Source organism: Alosa pseudoharengus, unplaced genomic scaffold (genome assembly GCF_046254945.1).
Source record: "Alosa pseudoharengus isolate Yale_2024_CS ecotype anadromous, Long Island Sound unplaced genomic scaffold, YU_APseudo_1.1 YU_APseudo_1.1_scf_19, whole genome shotgun sequence".
In the NCBI taxonomy this organism is placed as follows: Eukaryota; Metazoa; Chordata; class Actinopteri; order Clupeiformes; family Clupeidae; genus Alosa; species Alosa pseudoharengus.
In genome coordinates, this window is record NW_027468657.1 from 14280429 (window position 1) to 14305206 (window position 24778).

At 45.9% G+C, this 24778-nt stretch overlaps 1 protein-coding gene across 1 annotated transcript; it reads right to left on the bottom strand.

Annotated features, from left to right (window-relative positions):
* Positions 1-1513: 1513 nt before the first annotated feature.
* maml1 (mastermind-like transcriptional coactivator 1) lies at positions 1514-24066 on the bottom strand. Its single transcript, XM_076291783.1, has 5 exons — positions 22372-24066; positions 13252-14841; positions 9768-10016; positions 7834-7954; positions 1514-2559 (listed from the first exon to the last, which is right to left on the bottom strand). Exons 1-5 carry the CDS (start codon positions 22696-22698, stop codon positions 1517-1519), a joined length of 3330 nt encoding a protein of 1109 aa, XP_076147898.1. The 5' UTR covers positions 22699-24066; the 3' UTR covers positions 1514-1516.
* Between the last annotated feature and the right edge of the window lie 712 nt (positions 24067-24778).

Below are 24778 nucleotides of genomic sequence, written 5' to 3' on the forward strand. Positions count from 1 at the left end.
CATCTCCTGAACAATAAAATTCATACATACAAAAAATATTTTATATATATAAATATACATGGACATCCTGACAACCAGGATATCTTCAACTACAGCACTAAGGCCTTGACTCTGGAAGATCACAAGTATCTTTCCTGCAAAAAAAAAACAACAAAAAAAAAAACATTTTGGGTGTAAAAGACAAGGAAAAAAAAAAAAACTCATTGAATAGTTTTAGCATTAAGTCACATTCCATAATTCAGTCAAATATTCGGCAGAGATAGACAAACCAACATGACTTAGTGTATGCGTAACATGTGTGACTAAAGTGTGTCTGACTAAAGTAAGTGAAAGTGTGTGTGTGTGTGTGTGTGTATGCGCTTCACCCGAACTTTAGCTTTGAGTGTTTTAGTGTTTTCAACGTGAACCCTGCCTCCCTTAAACAGCAACGAACAGAAACCACCCTACAGAACTGAGTGCATGGAACAGCATCAAGACAGCGTGACAAGACAGAGTAGAAGGAAACAAGACATATTCTTTTGGACAACAATGGAACCAGAATGAAAACCAGCCGAGTCAAACAGCATCTGCGCAACACAACACCTATATGCGCAAACACAACACCAACAGGTGTGCCAACACACAACACCAACAGGGTGTGCCAACAAGGTGACCCAGTTTGGGATGTCATGGGGGGACGACTCTCCTTCACGGGAGAGACATCAGCTGAGGGAAATCATGAGAGCAGTTCCTGTGACAAGTTTATTTACCAACAGATAGAAAAACCCTCAGAGAAAAAAACAACAAAACAAAAAAAAAAAAAAAAAAATCACAAATCAATGTGACTGCAGGCATGTGGTGTTTACATTAGTTAGCACTTGCTAACGAGGCAGTACAGGCACTCTGGCTGCAGCCATGATGAAGCTCCTAGGCACCGACTCCAAAATCAGAGGGGAAAGAAGGCAACGAAATACAGAACTCTAACCAACCATTCAACTGCACGAGAACCGTCAAGAGGAGGCTACTGTGATATGGGACTTCCAGTACAATATGCGGGGCTGCTTACAGGCTGTTTAACCCTTCGTGTTGTGCTGGGATTCAGTGGTTTAGTACTGAGTCAAAGGTTCAGTAGTAGTGTTTCTTTCATTTTAAAAATGTTTATCTTTTTTTTTTCTTCCCCTGGCTCGGGAATAGTTAGTTCTCAGGCCTTGGGCCCTATAATCCCTTCAAACTCTTTGTTATATACACCTGGTATATACATACACTCACACATATACAAATACAGACACACAGGTGCACGCACACATACACAAATGCTTTAGCTGAAGGCAGTCCATCGAGGGGGTTTCTCAGGCAGATTAAGAGTCCAATCTCAGAAGCACGTAGATAATTTCACGGAGAGCAGATTGCGTGTAAAAATGGGATGGGTTGAAGGGGTGGGTGTTCACGCTGGACAGTCACTGACTGTTTGGCCCCCTTTCAGAGGCAGTTATAATAGGACAACCCCCCCCCCCCCCAGCCCCAGCCCCTGGCTACTTCACGGGTGACTGGCCAGCAGCTCGTCCAAGTCGTCCATCCACTCCTGCGTGGCCTGCCCCTTCAGCAGTGAGTCCACCAGGTCGCTCTCACCTGGGAAGCTGGGCAGGTTGGCGCCTGACTGGGCCGGGTTGTAGCCAAATGGCAGCTGCTGGCCAGACGTCCTATTGACCTGGTAGCCCTGGCCGCAGGGCATGCCGGCTGTGCGGTTGGGCACGCCGCCAGGCTGCGGCTGCCCGAAGGCCGACAGGTCAGGCAGCTGGGCCTGGGGTGGAGGCTGCGCTTGTCCCGGCTGCTGCCCTGGCTGCTGCCCCAGTGAGGGGTTGTTGGTCCTTTGCTGGGGCATGCCGGGCATCATCTGTCCCGGGTTCATGCCCGCCATGGGCCTGCCGCCCATGCCAGGCTGCCCGAAAGGGCCGTTGGTGGGCATCTTCGGCATGCGCGGCTGCATGTGGAAGCCCTGGTTGGGGAAGCCTGCGGGCATCCCTCCGTTGCTGGACGAGGCCTGGGCACCCATGCCCTGCTGCATGCCCGCCTGCTGTTGCTGTTGCTGCTGCTGCTGCCAGGACTGCGTCTGCGTGGGCATGCCGCCCTGCATGCTGCCGGGCATGGCGGCGCTCATGCTGCTGGCCATGGGGTTGGCCATGTTGCTGGGCAGCCGTGCCTGCATCTGCTGCTGCTGCTGCTTGAGCAGGGCGGCGTTGGGCTGGCTCTTGAGGAGCTGCTGCTGCTGCTGGGCCAGAAGGTTCTGGCGGAACGGACCCGGCATGCCCCCCACGCCCACGCCGGGCCTCTGCTGGGCCGGGTGCTGCGACGGGTGCATGGGCATGTTGGCGTAGAGCACGTCCATGCTGCTGCCGCCGCCACACGACGACAGGCTCAGGTCGGCCTGGCTGGCGGCCGGTGGGGCTCCCGGAGCGGGACCAGGACCCCCCTGACCCACGCCAGCCATCCCCATCATGGCCTGGTTCTGGGGGAACATGCGCTGGGAGCCGGGGGCGGGGCCTCCCAGGGGGTTCACGTTACCCATTGGTTGAGACGAACCTGTGGGGGCGGGAGATCAGAAATGTTGTCAGAAATGGGACTAAAATAAGCTTTATGTGACAGCACAGTGAATAGTAAATGAACTTACTGTGGCGCCCTTGTAATTCTCAGAAAGCATTCGATACAATCTCGTTGGGGGCCACATAAAGGCAGTCAGTCATTCAGACTGCCATCTCACAACTTATTTTTGCCAGTCAAATAAGCTTAGCAGTGAACACACTTTGCATGTTGGTGATGTTGTTGATTACATGTACAGTAGATGATACACTACCGTCTGCATGTCTGCATGTCATCAGGCTTTGACAAACAGCTCATTGTTTGGTGAAAAGGTAATACACAAGTTTATATTATATATCAGGGCTCTACAGTGCGCCCATTTCACTCGCACATGCGAGTAAAAATGATGTCGTGCGAGTGCAAAAAAATATTTAGGCGCACTGGTGCGAATGACTTCTAACCATGTCAATATTTGTCTACAAAATACACCGCAACATCGAGAAACATTACTGGTGCAAACCATAGAATCACGTCGCGAATGCAGCATAAAAACTACACCTCCCATCAACGTTAGCAGTTTCGCGTTGTGACTCGCTAGTAGTCGCTTCTATCAAATCCAAGAGCGCGCAGAAAAATCGGAAAGTTAGACTAGCCAGCCAAGATGCAAAGATTGAAGAAATTAGTTCTTCTATCCACCGAATTCATTGGATATAGAAGGAACAGGATGAGATTCTGAGAATGCAGTGAGAGAAAGAAAGATAACCTAACATGCCTTTTAGCCTAGTTGACGTATTGGCTGCAATATGCAAAATATAGGCCTAGCTGTAGCAAACCGGCACAAAAGTTGAAAAACTCCCATTTTATTCAAAGGTAGAACGCTACTGACAACTCCAGGCTTCCACGCATGCTTGTTTGTTTACACCGAATACAAGCTGAAGTGCAAAACGAAAGTAGGCCTAACGTTTGCCTACTGCCCCCATCAATGCAGATATTTCAAATAAAAACTAAAAGTATAAAACATATATCCTTGATTAACCTATGTTGGGTTTTGTGGAAGAGAAAATTGACTGTTTTAGTAGTAGCATTAGGCAGTATGCAGTCAGATAGGTCACCATGGGCATATTTGGATTAGCTATAGATGGATTCACAAATAAATAAATTAGCCTACATTTGGCAGGATACTTGATATACAGGCTAAATGCAAATATGGCAATGTATTATATTATTTTACATTAACAAAATGTAGGAAAATAGAACAGAATGAAAATAAAGTAGGCACTGATCTTTAAAATCCTTCCTGTAGCCTAAATGTTGTCAGTCATTCTTAATATTCGCAATTGGTGCACTGGCATGTTTAACTGTTAGCTGCAGTATAATGTTAGATTATGTGTAAGTTAAGTACAGAACTGACTGTGCGCCCAAATTTTTGTCTGTGCTCCTAAATTTTTTAACTTGGGCGCACAAGTGCTCCTGAAAAAAAATGTTAGGGTAGAGCCCTGTATATGTAATAAAAAATAATGTATGACATCAACTTTTATTGTGCATGGCATATTACCAAATTGCTGACCGATGAGTCATTAGCCGTGTCTCGTTTCAGGGGCTACATGGTTCTAAGGCTAGACCGGTAGCGTCATAGTGGTGTGACTAGTGCCGTCCCATTTCGTGGGCTCCTTCGAATTCGGCTGACAAACCCACCCTTCATTTCCCCCGAAATGGAGTGTGAATCGGGTGTATGCTTCGCGGCGTAACCTACCCCCCAAGATTCGATACGTTAATGACGTGTCATTCAAGACATGGCGAGATGGTCAACACCAGTGGCAGAGGAGTAGCCTACACATTTAATAAACGTTTTAATAACATTTAAATTAAATTATTGGGTTTGGTGGCTGCTTTCCGTATCAATCCTAAGTTTAGAACCACTTCCTAAATAAAGCTGTTCAAACATTGGCATTGCCCACTGAAATGGTTTATCAACAAGTCATATTAACATCATACTCAGATGATCACTGGTCAGTAGTCTATTATGTTTTCCACGTCTTAGCCTACTAGAAGATTGTTAAACAACGTCACATTGAAAGAAACGGAATGTTACACTAGGCTAGTTAAAATGGCATTTTGCATAAAGGCTATATAATTAGTCCAAGGGTGAATTACATCCATCAAAGGCTTATTATAGCGTTTGTTTGTGACATCTAGCCTATGGACGGATGATAACAAATTAAATTTGATAAATTATTGTGTCCCTTAGCAAAGCAGCAAATACAATTTTATCAGTTCAAATGAACTAATGAGTAAATGAACCGTACACACACAATGCCGTTGTAGATCACAGCATAGTTTATTAGAATAATATCTTTCTTAATCTCTATTTACACACAACTCTTTGACTAATTATGCTTTTTTCACTATGGCTTACTCATAGGATCTATAGTCTATAGCTTACTTTGAACCTATAGCATAATAATAATAATAATAATAATAATAATAATAATAATAATAATAATAATAATAATAATAATAACACGGGGTGTCACCCTGTGATTTTTTTTAATTCTAGTTGCTAATCACACCATTTCACGTGACTTGAGAGGGACAGGATTCAGGAAGTAAACACAGGCCCATCTTCTGTCTGACTCATGTCACGTTAACCCAAGTATTAAACCACATGTCACTGCTTGAACGTTTTGTGCATGTTGTAGAAACACAACCCACAACACAGCCTTTATTTGGTGCAAATGAAATTTGGTTTCTTTGGTTACTTTCTTTGGTTATAGTCCGCTATTCACATTACGTCCCCACATTTGCAAGTCTGGAAAATAGTCTGCCCTAATTCTGAAGCAGTGGCCACTGCTACAAAATGAAGAGGAAACACTGAGAAGAAAGTTAATGTTTTAAATAGGCTACATCAATACAACATGTAATATGTAAAGTGAAACTGGACAGGCCACAATAACCTCTGACTAGTTTCACAATTCAGCGGGGGAGATACTGTACGTTGGCAGGATTATTTAAAAGGCAACCGCAACTACATTGTGAGCCTGCCCTGATTCTGATGCCATGGCGGCATTAATTTTACCGTGGCGGGCCGCCATGCTAAAATCAACGTAGAGAAAACACTGGGACGTGTTGAAAGCACGGTTTTAGTGAACATAAGTTTGAAAGATCAGTAGGCCTACAGCTAGGGCTCATGACGTAACAGAGCCATCATATTCCGTTCTTTTGGGCTAGACCATCCCATTTAAAAAACATTGGTCCAGCCAGGTCCGGTCTCTGTGGTCACAGATGACCAGTGCTAGGTGGCACGAATGCTCCGATTGCTTTAGCTCACGGGCCCTTTCTCCTCCATAGCCTACTGGTGTAGCAATAGCGCTGAAAATCTTGTGGCATGCATGCCATACAATAGGATTGTGCATTACCTGGTGAAAAGCAAAACCTTTTTTGTCTTAATCATGGAGAGATTTCAGATGTGCAATAACTATAAAAGGTGTCTTTACAAGTTAGGGTGGTGTTGATGATTGATATTGAAATGTTACAACCGAATTGTCCACTGAAATCAAAACTTAAACAGCCTCCGAATTCTTAATGGTGGGTAATGCTAAAAATTGTAACCTATATCAGAGACTTTCTAATGAGACACAGCACTCAAAAAATCGTCTATAGAAATGCATGGGGTTAGTTTGTAACGCCAATATGGCCGTTGTCTACACATATCCCACCCCTTCCTCGGCAAAACGTCGACATGTGAATACATTGAGCCAATCATGTGGTGATGTGAATACATTAAGCCAATCATATGGTGTGTTGTGAAAACATTGTGCCAATCATGTGTTGTGAACTCGCCGCTGGAGCATAATTGGTGTCATGAAGCCCACGCGCATTTCTGCTGAATAGGATGCCCTATGAGTGCCCAAAAAGCGTTGCAATATAGCCACCGAGTGGAGGGACTTGCCTAAAAGGACTTTGCCTATATTATTAATTGCACAACTATATTATTAATTGCACAAAATGATTGCTTTTTTGTTTAAAAAAATTGATTCCCCAATCCCCATTGAAACTTTGAAATTAACAAGCTGAACAAAAATGTGGGAAGTGTTGCATATTGATATTGAAGTATTGAAGAATTAGATGAAAATACAGTTGCTTAAAGGCGAACTATGCAGGTTTTTTAGCTTAATTTACCTTAACTTAACAGCTTCAGAGTCATTGGAATGGTTGCATGACTTTTTTCGGGTTGAATGGTGGCTGTCTCGCTTCCCCCTAGCGGCTGTGAGTGGAAAAACCCCTAGCCCTCCATATGATTTCGGGTCCTTCAGGTAGCCCTCATTCCCAAAAAGGTTTGAGACCCCTGCTAGTGTTCATTTTGTCATTGTCTTGTCATTTTAGTCCAGTTTTAGTCAAAAAAGAACTCAAAGTATCTTTTTTTAATAACAAATTATTTCTGATAACCATTTGTCAAATAGTGTTTCACACATCTCAATTTTCCACCAATATTTTATGTCCACAAGGCTTCTCGTCAGTTATAATTACTCACTTTTTGTCAGTCAGTATGTTTACGTGCAGATAAGTCGCTCTTCAGTTATAGCTCGGCTAGGAGATTTGACTAGACCACTGTCATTATCTCCGTTTACATGACGATAAAAAAACCCTTTTGTAGACCCAAGTACGAATGTTTTACTCCGTAACGCTAGATGGTGATATGCGCCCAAACGCCACATATTCCTCAAACTTTCCATATTAGCTTCATTAGCTTACTTGCTAGTGAACTTGGCATCATCAGTGTAACTATTTAAATAGTTGACTTGCTGAACATTTTTGTATGGACATTCTGGTTGATGTTAATTCATATATGTATGAGAGAAGCTGCTACTTATGAGTATGTTGCGTTGTGGCATAAGGCTTTGGTAGTTCACTTGGTAACTCTGGCAGAAATCTCCGGTGTTCTTGCTCCATGTAGTTTCGTGTTGCAGACAAAGAGTATAGAAGTTTTTGGAGATTGGGCTGTCTACAGAGAACACGTTTTTTACAATGTATTCAGGTGACTGGCAGCTAGCAAATTGTGAGGAGATGTTTGCTATAAGTGACAAAGAATGTTTTAGCTTAGAAACCCCGTACCGTAGAGCACCTTAAAAGGTAAAAAAAAAACTCTTAAGGGTGCCTTTAACTTGCTAGATTTAGACCAAAATCTCCTAAAATAACAACAGCAACAAATAAAATCTCAAGAGCAGCGGACAAGGGCCTGAGGGTACAGAGACGTGGGGAAGCCTGTGGTCACTTTACCTGGAAATTGGGACACCTGCGTCTGCTGCTGGAATGGGTTCTGATTGGCCGGCTGATTCTGTTGGTCCTGGTACTGAGGAGGCGGGCGGGTCAAGTGCCTCTGGAGCTGCTGCTGTTTCTCCTGGAAAACACGTCAACACACACATTTTAATGCTTTTATTTGGACCTTAACACAGGGGAAGATTCACAGATCCAAACATTGAAGGAAGTATGTTACACACTTAGGCAGGTCTGATCAAACACAGAATGCATTGTGCCATTTTCATTCTGAACTGCATGACTATGGGTAAATCATGGCTTCGTCGCTTCCAGATGGATAAACTACCTATTATTGTCAACACACACATTCTCAGCTCATCTATGCAGCAGGGGCGCCATCACCTGGCCATGTAAAAAACTACTGCAAATCCATTCCAGACTTGGTTTGCTTGTAGTACATAGGGTTTGCTCATTTGTTTTTATACCTACACTACCGTTCAAAAGTTTGGAGTCACTTAGAAATGTCCTTGTTTTCATCATTAATGTTGTAAATGACTGTTGTAGAAAGAAATGGCTGATCTTTAATGCAATATACAGATGCCCATTATCAGCAACCATTTATCCAATGTTCCAAAGGCACATTCTGTTTACTAATCTGATATCATTTTAAAAGGCTAACTGAGAAAACATTGGAGAACCCTTTTGCAATTATGTAAGCACATAATGTAACCTTAAAACTGCTGCCCTGATTAAAAAATGTTGTGGAAAGGAAATTTCTAAGTGCCCGCAAACGGCAGTGCATTTTCAGCAATAACTGAGAAAATATGTTTATAATATTACAGATGACAAGCCCCCAAATCTGATAAATATGAAGCTTACATTTCCCTCCATTAACTCATTGAATGCCAAGCTGTTTTCGGAAGCTTTGTCCTAAAGTGCCAGCAATCTAGACCATTGTTGATGATTTTTGTACAGCCACAGCATATTCTGTGTTATAGCTATGAACACATACAATGGCTCGTTTAAAAGGTGAGACTTTAAGCTCTCAGTGGGTGCAAACCGTGTATTTCTACACGCCTCTGTTCCTGAGACATCCCAAGCTAAACAGTGGCTAGTTTTCATCAAAGCGGCAACCGAGTTATGATAAAATGTCCAGATAAAATGTCCAGATTGTGCTTTTTTATGAGTTTTCGATCGTCATATATTTCATTTCGATTCATCACAGAGTTCACAAAATCACATATAAGGTGTGTTAGAGTGTCTAGTTTCGTAATTAAAAAAAAAAGCTAAAAACGTAATATTACGTTTTGGCACTCAAAGCATGGGAAGGAAAAACTTAATATTACGTTTTTGCCACTCAATGAGTTAAATATGTATATAACATTACAGATGACAACAAGCCCCCAAATCTGATAAATCTGAAGCTTACATTACCCTCCATTAACTACGCAATGGGAAGTGCAAGATATTCTGAGAGTAATGACACTGCATATAATTTCCACACATGTTGATAAACGGGGTATGCAACAGTGCCTTATTTCCCCCCCCTTCCTTAAATTCACTTCTCATACACGGACACAAAGATTTAATTTGTCACATTCATAGAGATACTTTGTAAAGCATGTAGTGAAATGGCATAATATTTTTATGCCAGAATATTTTATGGTGTGCTTCACAGGCAGCATGTTGACTTGTGTGGAAAACGGAATATCAGCAACCAACCCTTTAGCCATTTTTACGTATGGATAAACACAACAGGAATAAAATAACCTGTTAAATTCCAAACAAGATACTAATAGTATTACAGACACTTGCCGCTGCTGAAATTAAAAGTCAGATTGATTCATTTTTAATACATTAAATCATTTTAATCTGTAATGGTACAGACACCTTTTGTCCACAGATGATTTAACCGTGGTGGGTGGAACTATATGAGATAAAGCTGATCCACCGACCTGCTCTCCAGCCATCAGCTGCTGTTGCCTCTGCTGCTGCTGCCTGAGGTACTGCTGCTCCATCAACTGCATCTGCTGCTGCTGCTGTTTGAGGGCCTGGGCTTGGGCTTGGGCCTGGACCTGGGCTGCCTGGCCGCTCAGGTACGCCGCGTTGCCGTGGTTACCGGCCATGGGGTTCCCCCCCTGCTGGTTGGCCATGGCGTTACCGGGGCCGGGGACGTGAGGCGCCGACGGGTAGGATCCCTGGTCCTGCTCGGGGGGGAAAGAGAGAGAGGAGTGCAGATGTGAGTGGTTTGGACTGGGAAGGCCACTAGGGGGCGCTTGACGCCCCAAAACCAGACAGCAGACTGTGTGGCAGCAATCTGTGCCAGACCAGCGCCAGACTAACTGACTGACATCCGATCCCTGGTCAATATTCACTACGTTTGCTCATTTTAAAGACACTTTGATAATCTCCCGCATAATCAGCATTAGAGTACCACATTTCAAGCATTTTAAAAACATAATCTAACAGAGGCAAGTGATGAAGATAAACTAGTTTTTAATCATAACAATAATCATGATAACTTCTCCCAAGCAAGGCGAGAGGAGGCGGAGAGAGAGAGAGAGAGAGAGAGAGAGAGAGAGAGAGAGAGAGAGAGAGGGAGAGGGGGAGAGAGAGAGGGAGAGAGAGAGAGAGGGAGAGAGGGGGGGAGGGAGAGAGAGAGGGAGGGGGGAGAGAGAGGGAGAGAGGGGGGGAGGGAGAGTGAGAGAGAGACGGAGTGAGAGCTGAAGAGGGTTTAAATGTAAAAACCACCATATGCGCCACGCAGTCAGAAAGCGAAAGACAGATCCACAGGGGCAGTGGAGAGGAAAAGAGGAGCGAGGGAGGCAGAGTGAAAGAGAGAAAGAGAGAAAGTGTCTTCTCTCTTCTCTCGCGAGAGGAAAAAGCCCAAGCGAGCCAGCACAGCTATATTTAAATAAAGAGAGGAGGGGAGGGGTGGGGGGCCGAGCCTAAAATACACTTCCGAGGACTCCTGCCAGAGGAGGGGGTGAAGAACTCCATGAAAGAGTGCTTTGTCCTCCCTCCCTCCTCCATCCCTCCATCCCTCCCTCCCTCCCTCCCTCTTTCTCTCCCTCCCTCCCTCTTTCTCTCCCCAACTCTCACACAGGGCTGCATCTAATGCCTGGCCCTGCCCCCACCCACTCTAACCAAGAGAGAAACAGGCACTCAATCTCTCTCTCTCTCTCTCTCTCTCTCTCTCTCTCTCTTTCTCTCTCTCTGTGTGTGTGTTTGTGTGTGTTTGTGTGTGTGTGTGTGAACGCCTGCTTCTTAGCAACCATCTGCCTGACCCAGACACACAGACACACACACACACACAGTGTCCATCTAGCTAGTTTAAGGGCCCCTGGCCAGACAAGCAGGGACAAAAACACAGTACAAACCCTGTCTGGTGTCAGAGAGGAAGCAGACAACACACACACACACACACACACAGTGGGCACACAAACGACCACATACATACACACTATACACTATAATACATTATTTTCTAAAGTGCCAATGCTAGAAATCTCAATAGTTATCCACCATCATTCTTGTCACATGTATGTAGCATACAAGTAGTCTGGTAATTGTAGTCCTGTATGCACCATGTAGCCTAATTAAGCATGCAGTGTATGCTAATATGTTGTATTCATGATGTGTGTAAGAATCCCCCCCCAACCACATTAGCTAGGATCTGCACAAGATTTCTTCCTACTACAGTAAAACGCTGTCGCTGTAGTCATAGTACTTGGGCTCTTGAAAGAGCATTGAGACAATATCCATTGTTCCTGACTTGGCCTAAATAAATAAAAGTTATGCATTTGAGTAGGGACAGTGAGTTTTGGCCTGCCTGTGTTCGTATGTTATAAAGGGTGGCGTGTGTTTGTGGGTTGTCTGTGGCTTGTCGGCATCCTTGAAAATGCCTTTCTGCACTCCCAGTCTAGAGGGGAGAACTCTGGCTAACTTCTCTGAACTTGGAGTGGATGAATAGACACATTGAGAGTAAGCGCTGGCTAGTGTGCATATAGATTTAAGATCCAACAGAGAACAGAATGATACGGACCCCCTGAAAGGCTATGGTCCTTTTTATGAACGAGTGTTGCATTACCCTGCAATACTTTAAAGTGTACCTTCGCAATACTTCTGTGTTTACTTGGAATACTTTTTGTTTAAACAACGTATTGTGAGGCAGTGCAATGACAACGCAAAGTATTGAGGGGCCATAAGGAACACATAAGGAACCCAAATGCAGATGATGAGGGGAAACGACCTCCATGACCCCTAATTTACATTATTAGTTGTAGTTCTTCATTAATAGCAATCTACACAATATACATGCTGTACATTCACTTGTTTTGTTCATAGCACTGGTGCTACAGAGGTTGATATCCACACAATCTCTACCATCAGCATGTAGTTCCAAACACCTCACCTGTAGCATGGGCTACATGTATGTAGCACTGTACAGCCCTGCTTACATCTCATCATCATACGCAGCTTAAGGGTCTCTGCCGCCCAGTGAGTGTGTTGGAGTTTAGACTAGTCTGTGTTTGGCGCAAGTGTCTCAGTGGTTAGTTCTCTACCTTGCCAAAATACACAAAGACATTCTAGTCTCCACAACCTAAACACACACAGAGGAGGTAGTTTTCCCCATCAAGTGTCAGCAGTATTCATGTGCGAGACATCCAAAAGATGGGTTGCACTAAGCACTCGTATATGAGCGTAACCCATGGTCTTGGTTTACCAAAGTCTTGTTTGGTGTGCGTATCAAACAACTCCCTGTGTGTTTGTGTACAGGATCGATACCTGATTTGAGGTGGTGGGTAAAATGTTTGGTGGAGATGGTCTCTAAGGTATATAGACTACTACCTCTTGTGGTTTGTGCACAAGTGAGTGTTTGTAGCTTGCTGACATGTGTGCGCCAACTTCCTGTACTCATATTTCAACTGGTGCAGCTTTTTACAAAGCAGGATTTTTGCAAATATGCATCTGCTCATGTTAAGAGCTGAATGACTGAAGTTTGCTGAAGACAACCATTACAGCCATTACCAACCCTTGTGCCTGTATCCTGTCTCTATGGAAACTACCAGTTATTTATGTAATGAAAGAAATCACCTGTTCTTCAATATGACCTGCAACTAACGATTATTTTCATAATTGATTAATCTGTCGATAAAATGTCAGAAAATGGAGGAACAAATATCGATTTTTCCCAACATTAATTTTGTGTCCACGAAGCCAAACACATTTAGTGTACTTTCATAACGGAGAACGTGAAAATATTCAAGTTTAAGAAACTGCAATCAGACAATTCTGAGGTATTTCACTTAAACAAATGACAAACCGATTAGCCGATTTCCAAAACAGTTGGCAGTTAACTTAATAGCTGACAACTAATCAATCGATTGACGAACTGTTGCCGCTCTAACATGACTATAAATCCATACGGCATCTTACCTGTGGATGCGGCATATGCGTTGGTCTGAAGGGGAGCCCTGCCTTCTGCTTCATGGCTTGCTGCTGCTGTTGCTGCTGCTGCTGCTGCTGCTGCTGTCGCATAATGGAGAGCAGAACCTGCTTGCGATTGGGCCCCTGGGGTGGCACTGGGGCTCCGGCCTCGAAGTGGGTGAGGGGTTTGGTGTTGTTGTAGTCCGGCATGGCCGACTGGGGTCCTCCCGGCCCACCCTGGGGGTGCCCCATAGGCCCAGGAGGCGGGTGGCCCATCAAGCCGGGGTGCCCGCCAGGCTGCATGTAACCCCCAGCGCTTGGCACCGCTTTGGCCTTGGGGTTGGGGAAGTCCTGCGGGTACAGGGAGGGGCTGGTGGGCTTCTCCAGCCCGTACACGGATCCCCCCAGCGGGCTCTGGGTTGGGGGCGCCGCCTGAGGGGGCCAGGACGAGGGGTGGTTGGGGGGCGCGTGGAACTTGGGTGCTTGTTGTTGTTGTTGTTGCTGCTGCTGCTGCTGCTGTTGTTGTTGCTGTTGTTGTTTTCGTTGCTGCTGCTGCTGTTGCTGTTGTTGTTGCTGTTGTTGCTGCTGCTGCTGCTGCTGCTGCTGCTGCTTCTGCACTTGCTGCTGCTGCTGCTGCTGCTGCTGCTGTTGACTCTGGATCATCTGGGCCCTCTGTTGCTCACGGGCAGCCAGCTGCTGGAGCTGCTGGGCTGGGGACAGATCCTTGGGGGGCCCCGGCATCAGGTGGTTGGGCTGGAGCTGACGAGGCGGCTGGCCTTGCGACGGCACCTGAGCCTGGGACTGCTGCTGCTGCTGCGGAGGCCCCGGTAGGGCCGGGGAGGAAGCGGCGGAGGCGCCGGAGGCTCCAGCGATGGGGGAGCTGGTGTGCAGGCTCGGCCCGGAGGGAGTGGGCCTCATGTGGGGAGAGGAGGTGCGCGGCTCGTGGTCAAAGGAGGAGCCCACCGAGGGAAACTCGGTCTTGATGTTGGCCAGGTCTGGTGGTAGCAGGTTGGACTGCTGCTGTTGTTGTTGTTGTTGCTGCTGCTGTTGTTGTTGTTGCTGCTGGGATGAGGTTTGTCGGGGTCCGGTAGGGGGCAGGTCGGGGTCCTTGCCGTTCTCGAGGGCGTCGTTGAAGATATCCTTTATGTCCTCATAGTCCACCGAGCGATTGAACTCCTCCATCAGCTCGGACCACTCCTGCTCGTTGAGGTTGAGGTCGGGGAACAGGCTGTTGTTGCCGCCGGTGCCTCCCGGCGTGGGCAGGAGTTCGTCCATGGGTTCCTGCTTCAGCTCCTTCAGCAGACGCATGTCCTGCTCCGAGCCCCGCCCCCCGACGCCATCCCCGCCCAACCCCGTGCCGTTCTGCTCCACGCTGCCGCCGTGCGTCCCGTTGTGGCCGAGGGCGTCAACGCTGATGCCGTGCTTACTGTCCAGAGGCGACATGGCGCCGTTGGAGCCTCCGTTGAGGCCGCTCAGCACGTCCTCCATGCAGGACTTCTTGGAGGGCGGGTAGCCGCTGCCGTCGCCGAAGCCGTTGATGGGATCTCGGCCCAGCGGAGAACCGGCATTCTCCAGCTTCCTCTTCACCGTCTCCTGGAGCTGAGAAAGAGAAAGAGAAAGAGGGAGGAGGAGGAGGAAAAGAGATGCTGGTCAGCGCACCATTCCACACTTAAACAACATACAGTATCCTTACACACTCACACACACGCATGGTACCGCTAGACAACAATAAACTACTCTTGCAGCGCTTACATGTGTATAACTGCTCACCTTCACAGTTTGATAACGAGGAATAAAATATATAAAATGCCTACCTAAAAAGGTTCAAACAGCATGAACAAGTAGTACTTACTAGCAATCATCCTTTTTCTCATAAAGGCTTAAACATTACACATTACGTAAGGGATAACGGCCGCCAAGGTGTCCTGTTATACGGAATTAACGGACGAGGGGGGAGGCAAAGAACTTTTTCCTCCGCCCGTCCATTAATTCCGTATAACAGGACACCTTGAAGGCTGTTATCCCGCTTATCACCCAGTTGCCACTATAGGCAATAGTTATATATTTATAGTACGCAAAGGAAACATGCGGTTCCGTTTAAAAAGAAGCTGACTTGTTCAGTTTGTTGTACATCTTTCTTTGGCCCTAACAGCAATAGCATGGACAGTTAGCTTGTTTACAGTTAATTCCATTGTTGCGAAGCCTGCTTCCAAGCTCAACCGTCAGCCTACTATAGTTGTTATAGTTCATTCATAAGGTAACTTTTTTTACCAGCTCTACTTCATAGGTGTCCCGTTATTCAGAATTGATAGCCACCCCACCAGCCAATCAGAAAAGAGTATTTCTTCTCTCCGGGTGATAAACATCTTTAACGACCGGCTCACAGTGCTCACACATTACTCATAATCCAGAGTGTCCCAATTGGATCCTCAGACAGTCAGTACATGGGGACAGAAATGCACAGCGTGCACATTAGGGGCGGGAACCACAGAGTCACTCACGCCACTTCACCCAAAATAACACGATTAGAATATCACGATTCAGCCATTCTGCAATACCCGACACATTGCAAACGATTAATCTATGATTGGCTACATCATCAAAATAACCGTGAAGAAAAAAAAAAGGAAAAAAAGATGGAATTATGTATTAATTCACTGCATTTCACCAATGATTAGAAACATTGTGCAAAGTGCATACGTTTTAGCTTAATGCCTCTTAAAGATATACTGTATATTCGTTGGCAGCGTACCGATAACATATCATACAGAAGTCATTTGTCCTACCCCCTATATATCCTCCAGTCAGAAGCACCCTACTTGTACAAGTGTTGGTCCCTTGGAGAAAGAATGTGTGTGTTGGAACGGAACTACTGGTCTCGCCATACCTGCAGTTACTCCCTGGATTTTCTCACACACACACACACACACACACACACACACACACACACACACACACACACACACACACACACACACACACACACACACACACACACACACACACACACACACACACACACACACACACACACACACACACACACACACACACACACACACACACACACACACACACACACACACACATATTCTCACACACACATGCACACACACACACACACACACACACACACACACACACACACACACACACACACACATACACATATTCACACACAGAGAAATACACACACACTCACATACAGAAGTTCTATGATGGGATGAGCAAATCAATAATAGGCCAGTAGCTTGCATGTGGCTAGGTGTGCTAGATAGTAGCTAGGTGTGAAGTGTGGAGATAAGGGAGATGTTTTAACTCAAGGATACCCCACAGACATCAAGACACCAGCTGACCTTCTCTGCTCTTTTATCACCACAACCAGTGGGGTTTTTCCATGAAGTTGAGTCCACAGCAGTGCCATGGCTGTGCGAGAGGATGCCACTAGATGTTAGGCCAACATACGCTAAACACATACACTTCAGTGGATTTGTACTACCATAGCTGTGTTTTTAAAGTGTAACTTGAGTTTGTAAACCTTCATGTTACACAGGATTTATAAACTGTGCTTGTTTGGGCCTCAAGAAAAGCCATCTTAGTAAGCAGCGTCCTCACACTTTGCCTTCTGATACAGGTGCCATGATTTGATATTCACACAGTGCATTCTTCACCCCGATAAGGCATGTATAAGGTGGGGCAATAAGGGCTCAGGTTGGTTCACTTAAGAACATACAGTAAGTAGCCTGCTGATGCAGAGCTATGCAAACAGTACTGTGACTTACATTTCCTGTTGTCATCTCCAACTACAGGTGAATCAAACTAACTGAACTCAATAGTAAGAGACATCTGAACAGAACATCTTCTGCCCTAACCTGGGGAACCAGAGTCTGACGTGGGCACTGACTTCCTGCTTCCGGCTACGGTTATACACAAACTGTCTGATAAAGTGTCTCCAATCATGACATCCATATTCTTCGTCATTTCCTAGACTACTCCCCAACGGGCTTGACTTTACAATGCTCTGGGAGACAGGAAATGATTATTAAATCAGACCCGTCATGACCAGTATCATTTATTTTGGTCATACAATGTGTAAAAGAAAGGTTTCATATTGCATCTGGTGTCAATAAATCTCATTTCCCATTTTAAGAATATGGCCTTTTCACTTTACAGGTCACATGATTGGCTGACAAAGGCAGACTGATGCAACATTAACACGGCGTCACCAAGCGAAACATAAATGTGAACTAGCCTTAGTCCCAAAGCAGTTCAATATTGTACGGTGAAGTGCAAAGCAAACTAGAACATGGTCTTAAAACAGCTGTATTCAGTACATAACAGTATTCAGGTAGAGATGAAAAAAATATAGAATTTTTAAAAACAATCTTGTCCCCCTTGAGGCCTACATATGACAACAGACTTGTTACTGTATAAGTCAAGCACAATGTGTGTGTGTGTGTGTGTGTGTGTGATCCACCTACAGGTCTGTGTGTATGACAGGCACTGTGTGTGTGTATGTGTGTGTGTGTGTGTGTGTGTGTGTAATCCATCTACAGGTCTGTGTGTATGACAGTTTGGCGTTGCGTGGGAGAAAGAGGGCGGTCAGACTTGTGTTTACAGCACATTTGTGTATTTCAGTCTGAGCAGGCCAAAAATTCAAGAGTTGACAGATCACAGAACCTGAGTATTCTGCCAGATATCATGTAGCATAAAGTCATTATGAAATCACGCACTGCCACAAAAGGCAATCATTTTTCAATATTCATTCATTCATGGGCTACTTTAAACCTGCACTTAGTTCTGTTGAAACAGACAGCATCAGGGGCTTAACTGAACACACACAACAGCATGAACAGAGGCCTCCGTGGTCACTCACAACATTCAACAAATCACAGATCTTACAGTGGACACACAACCCTTACAGTGGACACACAACCCTTACAGTGGACACACAACCCTTGGAGGGGACACACAACCCTTGGAGGGGACACACAACCCTTGGAGGGGACACACAACCCTTACAGTGGCCTGTGAATACAACTGTAGTTTCGCAGGGCCTCTCACGAGTGGTCAAGCCGGAGGGGAGCAGACGCCGGCCCTCTAATAGTAGATTAGAGCCAACTTACTAGACTCTAAGTGCTCACCTAGCACCAGGGTGTGAGGACGAGCACACAGGCCAGGAGTCTGGCCCTCTCTGGGTGGCACACTATGGGATTAAATGTTTGCGTTTGCCTGGACAGTGCTGTCGATTGCTCAATGACCAAAAAGCAAGTGTTCTCTCAAACTGTGGCCGCTCTCTGCACTCTGTGTGTGTGTGTGTGTGTGTGTGTGTGTGTGTGTGTGTGTGTGTGTGTGTGTGTGTGTGTGTGTGTGTGGGAAGGGCCGCACAGACGCGTTTGCTTTGGGAGGATCAGTTAAAGACACGGGAACAAGAAAACACTCATTTGAATAGGAAATTATTCTGCTGGAACATGTAACCAAAAGCCAACACACATAACTGGTCCAAGTAACCCCTGCTAGGTCAAGGAACACTTTTGATATGCGACCCCCTCCCCACTCCAACCCACAACCCCCCCCTACCCAACGCAATCCTCTGTGGGCCCTGGGCAGGGATCGTTTGATAGTGGCTGGAATGTGCAGTTAGACTGGGTGCATTCTGAATGAGCGGGCAAGTATGTGCGTGCGCACTCCATCTCCCTCTCTCACACAACACACACACACGCTTGCGGCTCGCTCGCTGATCGCTTGATCTGGTCTTTCTCACACTCCAGTGGAAGCCGAAGCGGCTCCTTGATCTGGGTTGAAAAGCTGGAGGGGGGTGTGCACAAAGCGGCCTCTCTGATCTAACCAGCGTCCCCACGGAGAGGGAGTGTGTGTCAGTTTGTGTGCATGCGTGTTGGTGACTCACTGCAGGGCTTTCTGAACCTGAAAAACTGGTCTCAAGAGTGTCTCTTTCTCTCTGGAGTGAGCTTGTGTGTGTGTGTGTGTGTGTGTGTTTGTGTGTGTTGTGCGCCAACTCTTCTTTCGCTCTCCAGTCTCCAGAACCGTACGCAAGCGCCTTTCTTCAGTGCTCTCAGCCCCCCCCCCTCTCTCCAGTATCAGTTGCTCTTTTACCTCTAATGATTTTCTCTCCCACATGACCAACCATTCATTGCACTCATCAATTTCAATGAGAAAGCTGTTGCTCTTCCTTCCATGCTAAATCTCTCTTTCTCTCTTTCTTTCCCTCTCTCTTTCTCTCTTTCTTTCTCTCCATTTTGAACCCTAAACGTTCTCTTCTGCACGACTCCTGTTTGCATGCCCCCTGCTTCTGCTTCCCCCACTGTATGTGTGTGTGTGTGTGTGTGTGTGTATCTCTCTCTCTTCCTCACTCTCAGCACACCACCACAGTCCCCCCGAGCCACATGAAACTAATTAACATGTGTATAGACAGAGGAGGCCACAACAAAAGAGGCAGCAGCAGCAGCGGCGGCGGCAGCACAGAGGCCGAGCGGAGGGGCAGGGGGGCCGAGGGGGTGTGGGAGCGTGGCGAATTCCTGGCCGAGCGCGGCCGCCAGCCTCTTTGAAGCCCCGCGGGGGCCCGGCCGCCACAATGAGCCGCCCCGGGATGAGCAGGAGAACTGGACGCTCCACTGCAGCAGGGGGGGGTAGTGAGAGAGAGTGCAAGAGGGGGGAGCATGTTTAGGTGAGAGAGGGAGAGAGAGAGAGAGAGAGAGAGAGAGAGAGAGAGAGAGCGTGCAGGACAGGGAAAGTGGAGAAAGTGTGTGAAGTGTGTATGTGAGAGAGTGAGAGGGTGAGTGTGTGTGTGTGTGTGTGTTTGAGAGAGAGAGATTATCAAAGAAAGAGAGAGAAAAAGAAGGAAAGAGAGTGTTGTGTGGAGAATGGACAGAGGAGACAGCAATACAGAAGGGAACGAAAGGTGACCAGCCAGCCAGACAAGAACACAGAGTGAACAGGGGGAGGCAAAGAAAGTGTAACAGAGAGAGACAGACAGACACACACAGAGAGAGAGAGAGAGAGAGAGAGAGAGAGAAAGAAAGAGAGAGAGAGAGAGAGAAATAAAGAGAGTCAGAGAGAGGCAGCTGTTTAGAAGGAGAGAGGGGAAAAAGGACTTAACCCACACAAGCTGTAGGCCGGGAGCATGCGGTTGTTCTCTGCGGAGTCACGCTACCATCAGGCGGCAAGCGGAGAGCGGTCTCTCTCCCAACGCAGCTCCTCTACACTGGCCCCCCCTACATTTGGTCCAGTAGGACACCATCTACTCAAACAGCAGCTCTTATCTACAGACCTATTTCAACATTACGCCATTACTAATGATAAAAAAAAAAAACATTTGGAGTGACGAACCTGAAGAGGTCCTCTTTTGGGCACTCAGCCTGGCCAACGGTCCCACGGAGCCCCATGAAAGGCTGACCACACAGAGGGGTCACCAAAGGACAGCATGAGAAGGAATGGATGGATTCCTCTAAGCTCCGAAGAGCCTCAGAGGGGTGGAGAGAGTGTGTACGCAGAACTCAAACACACGGCCCACAAACGTACACATCCACGCGCTCTCAGAAATACATATACGCCCTCTCGTCTTCTCTCTCTCTCTCTCACACACACACACACAGAGACACAGACACACACACACACCCCCTCACGCTGTCACAACACACACACACACACACACACACACAAACACTCACACAGTCACAAAACACACACACACACACGCCGTCACAAAACACACAAACACACCCTCACGCTGTCACAACACACACACACAAACACTCACACCGTCACAAAACACACACACACACACACGCTGTCACAAAACACACACGCTCTTGCTCCCCTCGCTCTCACACATGGTCACAAAACACACACAAACACACATGCTGTCTCTCCCTCGCTCGATCTCTCTGTCTCACACACACACTTATTCTCATTCTCTCTTTCACTCTCTCACACACACACACACACACAGGATGGTGGGAGGGAGAGCAGTACTGGGGGGGGGGATTGATGAGTCAGACCTGTGAGCTCGCAGGGGGTGGGGGCTGGGGCTTTTGGCCGCTCGCTCCTGAGTCATCCAGCACATTTTGTACTGTGTGTCCCAAAGGGCCGGAGAGTGGGGACAGCGCGAGGGTTCGCCGTATTCACCAGAACACTCCCGTCCCGTCCACCACACAACTGGAACACACTTTTTTTCAGGGTTCGCTTTTCACTGTACACTTCAACGAAACTCAAACGTGTCATTTCGTGTCATTTCTGAATGCCTTTGTGACTAAACCACATGTAAGCTACATCTGTCAACGTGTTCCATGAAGAAAGTAATTAAACACACAGACACACATCAATGGTTTTGTCTAGTGAACTGGAAACCACTAGCACATAATCTGCCTCACACAGTCACAAGAAGAGCTAAAGGGCTTGGACTGTTTCAGACTCAGACATACCTGGGATACCTAGCCGGATGTCCACTATTCAGCAGATACAAGCATGCTCTGCTCAAAACTGTCACTGAAAGCCATAACTGAAGGCCAGACAGAGTGAGCAAAGTAAAACGTTTTACTTTGCTCACTCTAATACACGTTATTGACAACTGGAGATTGACAACCACACACACACACCTCAGAACGCTCCTGCCTGACAGACAGACAGTGTCAAACCTACAGCGACAGTGTCTAGCCTACTTCATAATCCCAAAACGAAAAGAAAAGGCAAACAACATCTGCAATCCTAAACCACTACCGCACATTCCAGCAGACCTGACCAACAATAACAGAAACAATCCTGTAGCTTACTTATTATCAAATTATGGCTAGAGAGAGGTAGCTATCCTCTTGTGCTGTCAACTGACAACAAAATCATGTGACCAAAAGCACCTATCATGAGCCTAGGACCATACAATTTAAAGCTTGACAGCACAACATCAACATCAAGGCAGTAGGCTACTAAAGCGTTTTCCGGTTTGGCAGCGCAAGAAGCAGATTTAAGTTACTGCATATGCACACAAAATAATACTTTACTCGCATAAAGCAAAAGTAAAGTATGAGAATTTGGCTGTTTGGAATCAACAACGATTGCCATTCATCCATCCCGTGTTTCAGATATTACCGCCAAGAGTGTAGCGTGGTCACTTACCGCAATTAAAGTGCTGTTTCTGCTTGGCTCTCCAGGCGTCCCGCTGTCGACAAGCTCCGCGTTGCCTCCTCCGGTTCCGGAGCTTCTTGGAGTCGTTTGATCGGATGTCGGCTGCGGCTGTCTGTGCTTACTCGACCGTTTGGCCTTGGTCTGCAGGCACCGTTGATGCAGCGCAAGGGTCTGCTGCCTTTCCATTTCCAGCCGCTCCATGGCCGTGTTGTCGTAGCGGTTCTCGCAGCTGGTGTGGTGCCGTCGGAAGAGTTCGATTCGACGGCGTAAACGTTCCATTACCGCGCTATGCCGCGGCATGACAAAATCCGCCATCATCAATGATCGTGTTATTAATCGCCGGGGCTTGGATTTCGGTGCTCCGGATACAAGCAACTTTTAATGCGGAATGTGCTTCTTCACTGAGTGGGTGTCTCTACCCCCTGCCTTTTACAAAACACACACGACTGCCACCATTTTTGTCGCTTTCACTGCGAGTCCTTTGTACTCTGTATAAAATGCGATTTTAAAAGAAACTGCACTCTAACCGAGTGCCTTTTCCTGGCAACACAGGTTACATGTTCCCATAATTAAATACCTTACTACATAAGCGTGTAACGTTAACTTTTCAAGAAATATAGGTACAAATACTCTCGCAGTCTCTTGCCAGTAAATACTCTACACCTCCCTTCTACAAACTGCCAACTACTTAAATTACAAACTCCTAATCGCTCAATCGCAGTCTTTGAAGTACCCCGTTCACCAATAACTTATTATAAATCATATCACTTCACCACCGATCAACAGTGAAATCAAATTCACAGTCGAAGACGGAGGTGTTAGTCAACTTTACAGTGCATAATGAATCAATTTAAACAAATCCACCTATTAGATAATGTAAGTAGTGTTGAACCTTGTCACAAACAAACTGCTAAAGGTAAAACAGCAACATTGGTCTCCTAAACATAGAGCTGTTCGCAATCCTAAACCAAGAGCTCAAAAGCACCCTGACTTCCAACTTTCACCCACCGAATTTGCTGACGAAACTGCCCAAGAACAAACTCGAGTAAAGAAGGTATTAAAACATGTTAGTACGAATACGCAAGTGTAGAAAACACCTGTGCATAAACTAAAAAGTTAAACCGACAACAAGACGAGCTTTGTTAGTTAGCAAGCTGCTAACTGCCAAAAGAAAACTCTTCGGAGTCCCTAGCTCAGAAGTTTGATCTGGCAATAGTCAGTAAGATATTTTAAAGACTCGGTGGATACTTATGGACACTCAACAAAATTAAAAAAAAAAAATCCGCTGTGTCTTCGGAGTTCAATACAACCGCCTTCTACAGTACATACACCCAGCCATTTTAAACACAGAAGAACTTCAGCCAGCTAACTTTTGAAACTCTTAAAAGTAGCTCTTTGGCTAACAGCTGATTCTCTAGCCCTCTCTGAACGAAAAGCTAGTTAGATAGCAGTGCTACACACGCTACGGATGTAGCTAGCTTGCTAGCTAGCTAACTAGCTTGGTAACAAAGCATGATACATTCACTTTTGCCCAAATGTTATCTTATTAGTAGTACATCCCACAGAAAACACTGACCGATCCTCGTTCCTTTTGAGACTGCGGATGAAAAAGAAAACAAGACAACAAAACAATCAAACTCTGCCCTACTGTGCTATTTCTATTGTTTTCCAGTGTACAGGCAGTTCTTCGTCGCCATCTTGAAATAAGTTTTTTTCCCTTTTTTTCCTCTCCCTTTTCTAACCTTTGCATCACAGAACAGCGTCACAGCTAAAATCCCTCCCTTTCGCCATGATTGACAGAACAAACAAGCAATGGACTGTCTATACTCTAGAGTTTGTTTAAAAATTACATAAACATTTAAACATTTATTTTTGTATACTAGCCTAATGTTATAAAGAAGTACTAGTAACACATATCAAACGTCGCGTTTTATATAGCACTACTGGTGTAGGAGTAGGCCTAGGCTATTAATAGGTTGAGTCACCATCTAATTGGCCTAGGCCTATATCATTCAGTAGGCCTATTCAAAATATACTCCATGAAATACACATACTGTAGGCTAAATACAGTATCACTGAATAGGGAAACATCTTTATGTGACCCCATCCTGTCACCTTATGAGAGTAGGCTATTTAGGAGCAGAGTATTGCAGGCATTACAACACATATATTGGACAAACCGCAATTAAGACCACGGCTTTGACCACAATTACATATCAAATCTCACTATAACCTTTTAGACTGGGAAGGTAAGGAAGCTGGAGTACCTGAGTTAAACAGGCAGAATGTATGGTATCCTTCCATCCATAAAAGTTCATGAATGGAAACTGTGTCATGAGACAATTGTGCCATATATAGGCCTAGGCTACAAAGCCTTTATCCCTCAAATGTCCTGGCA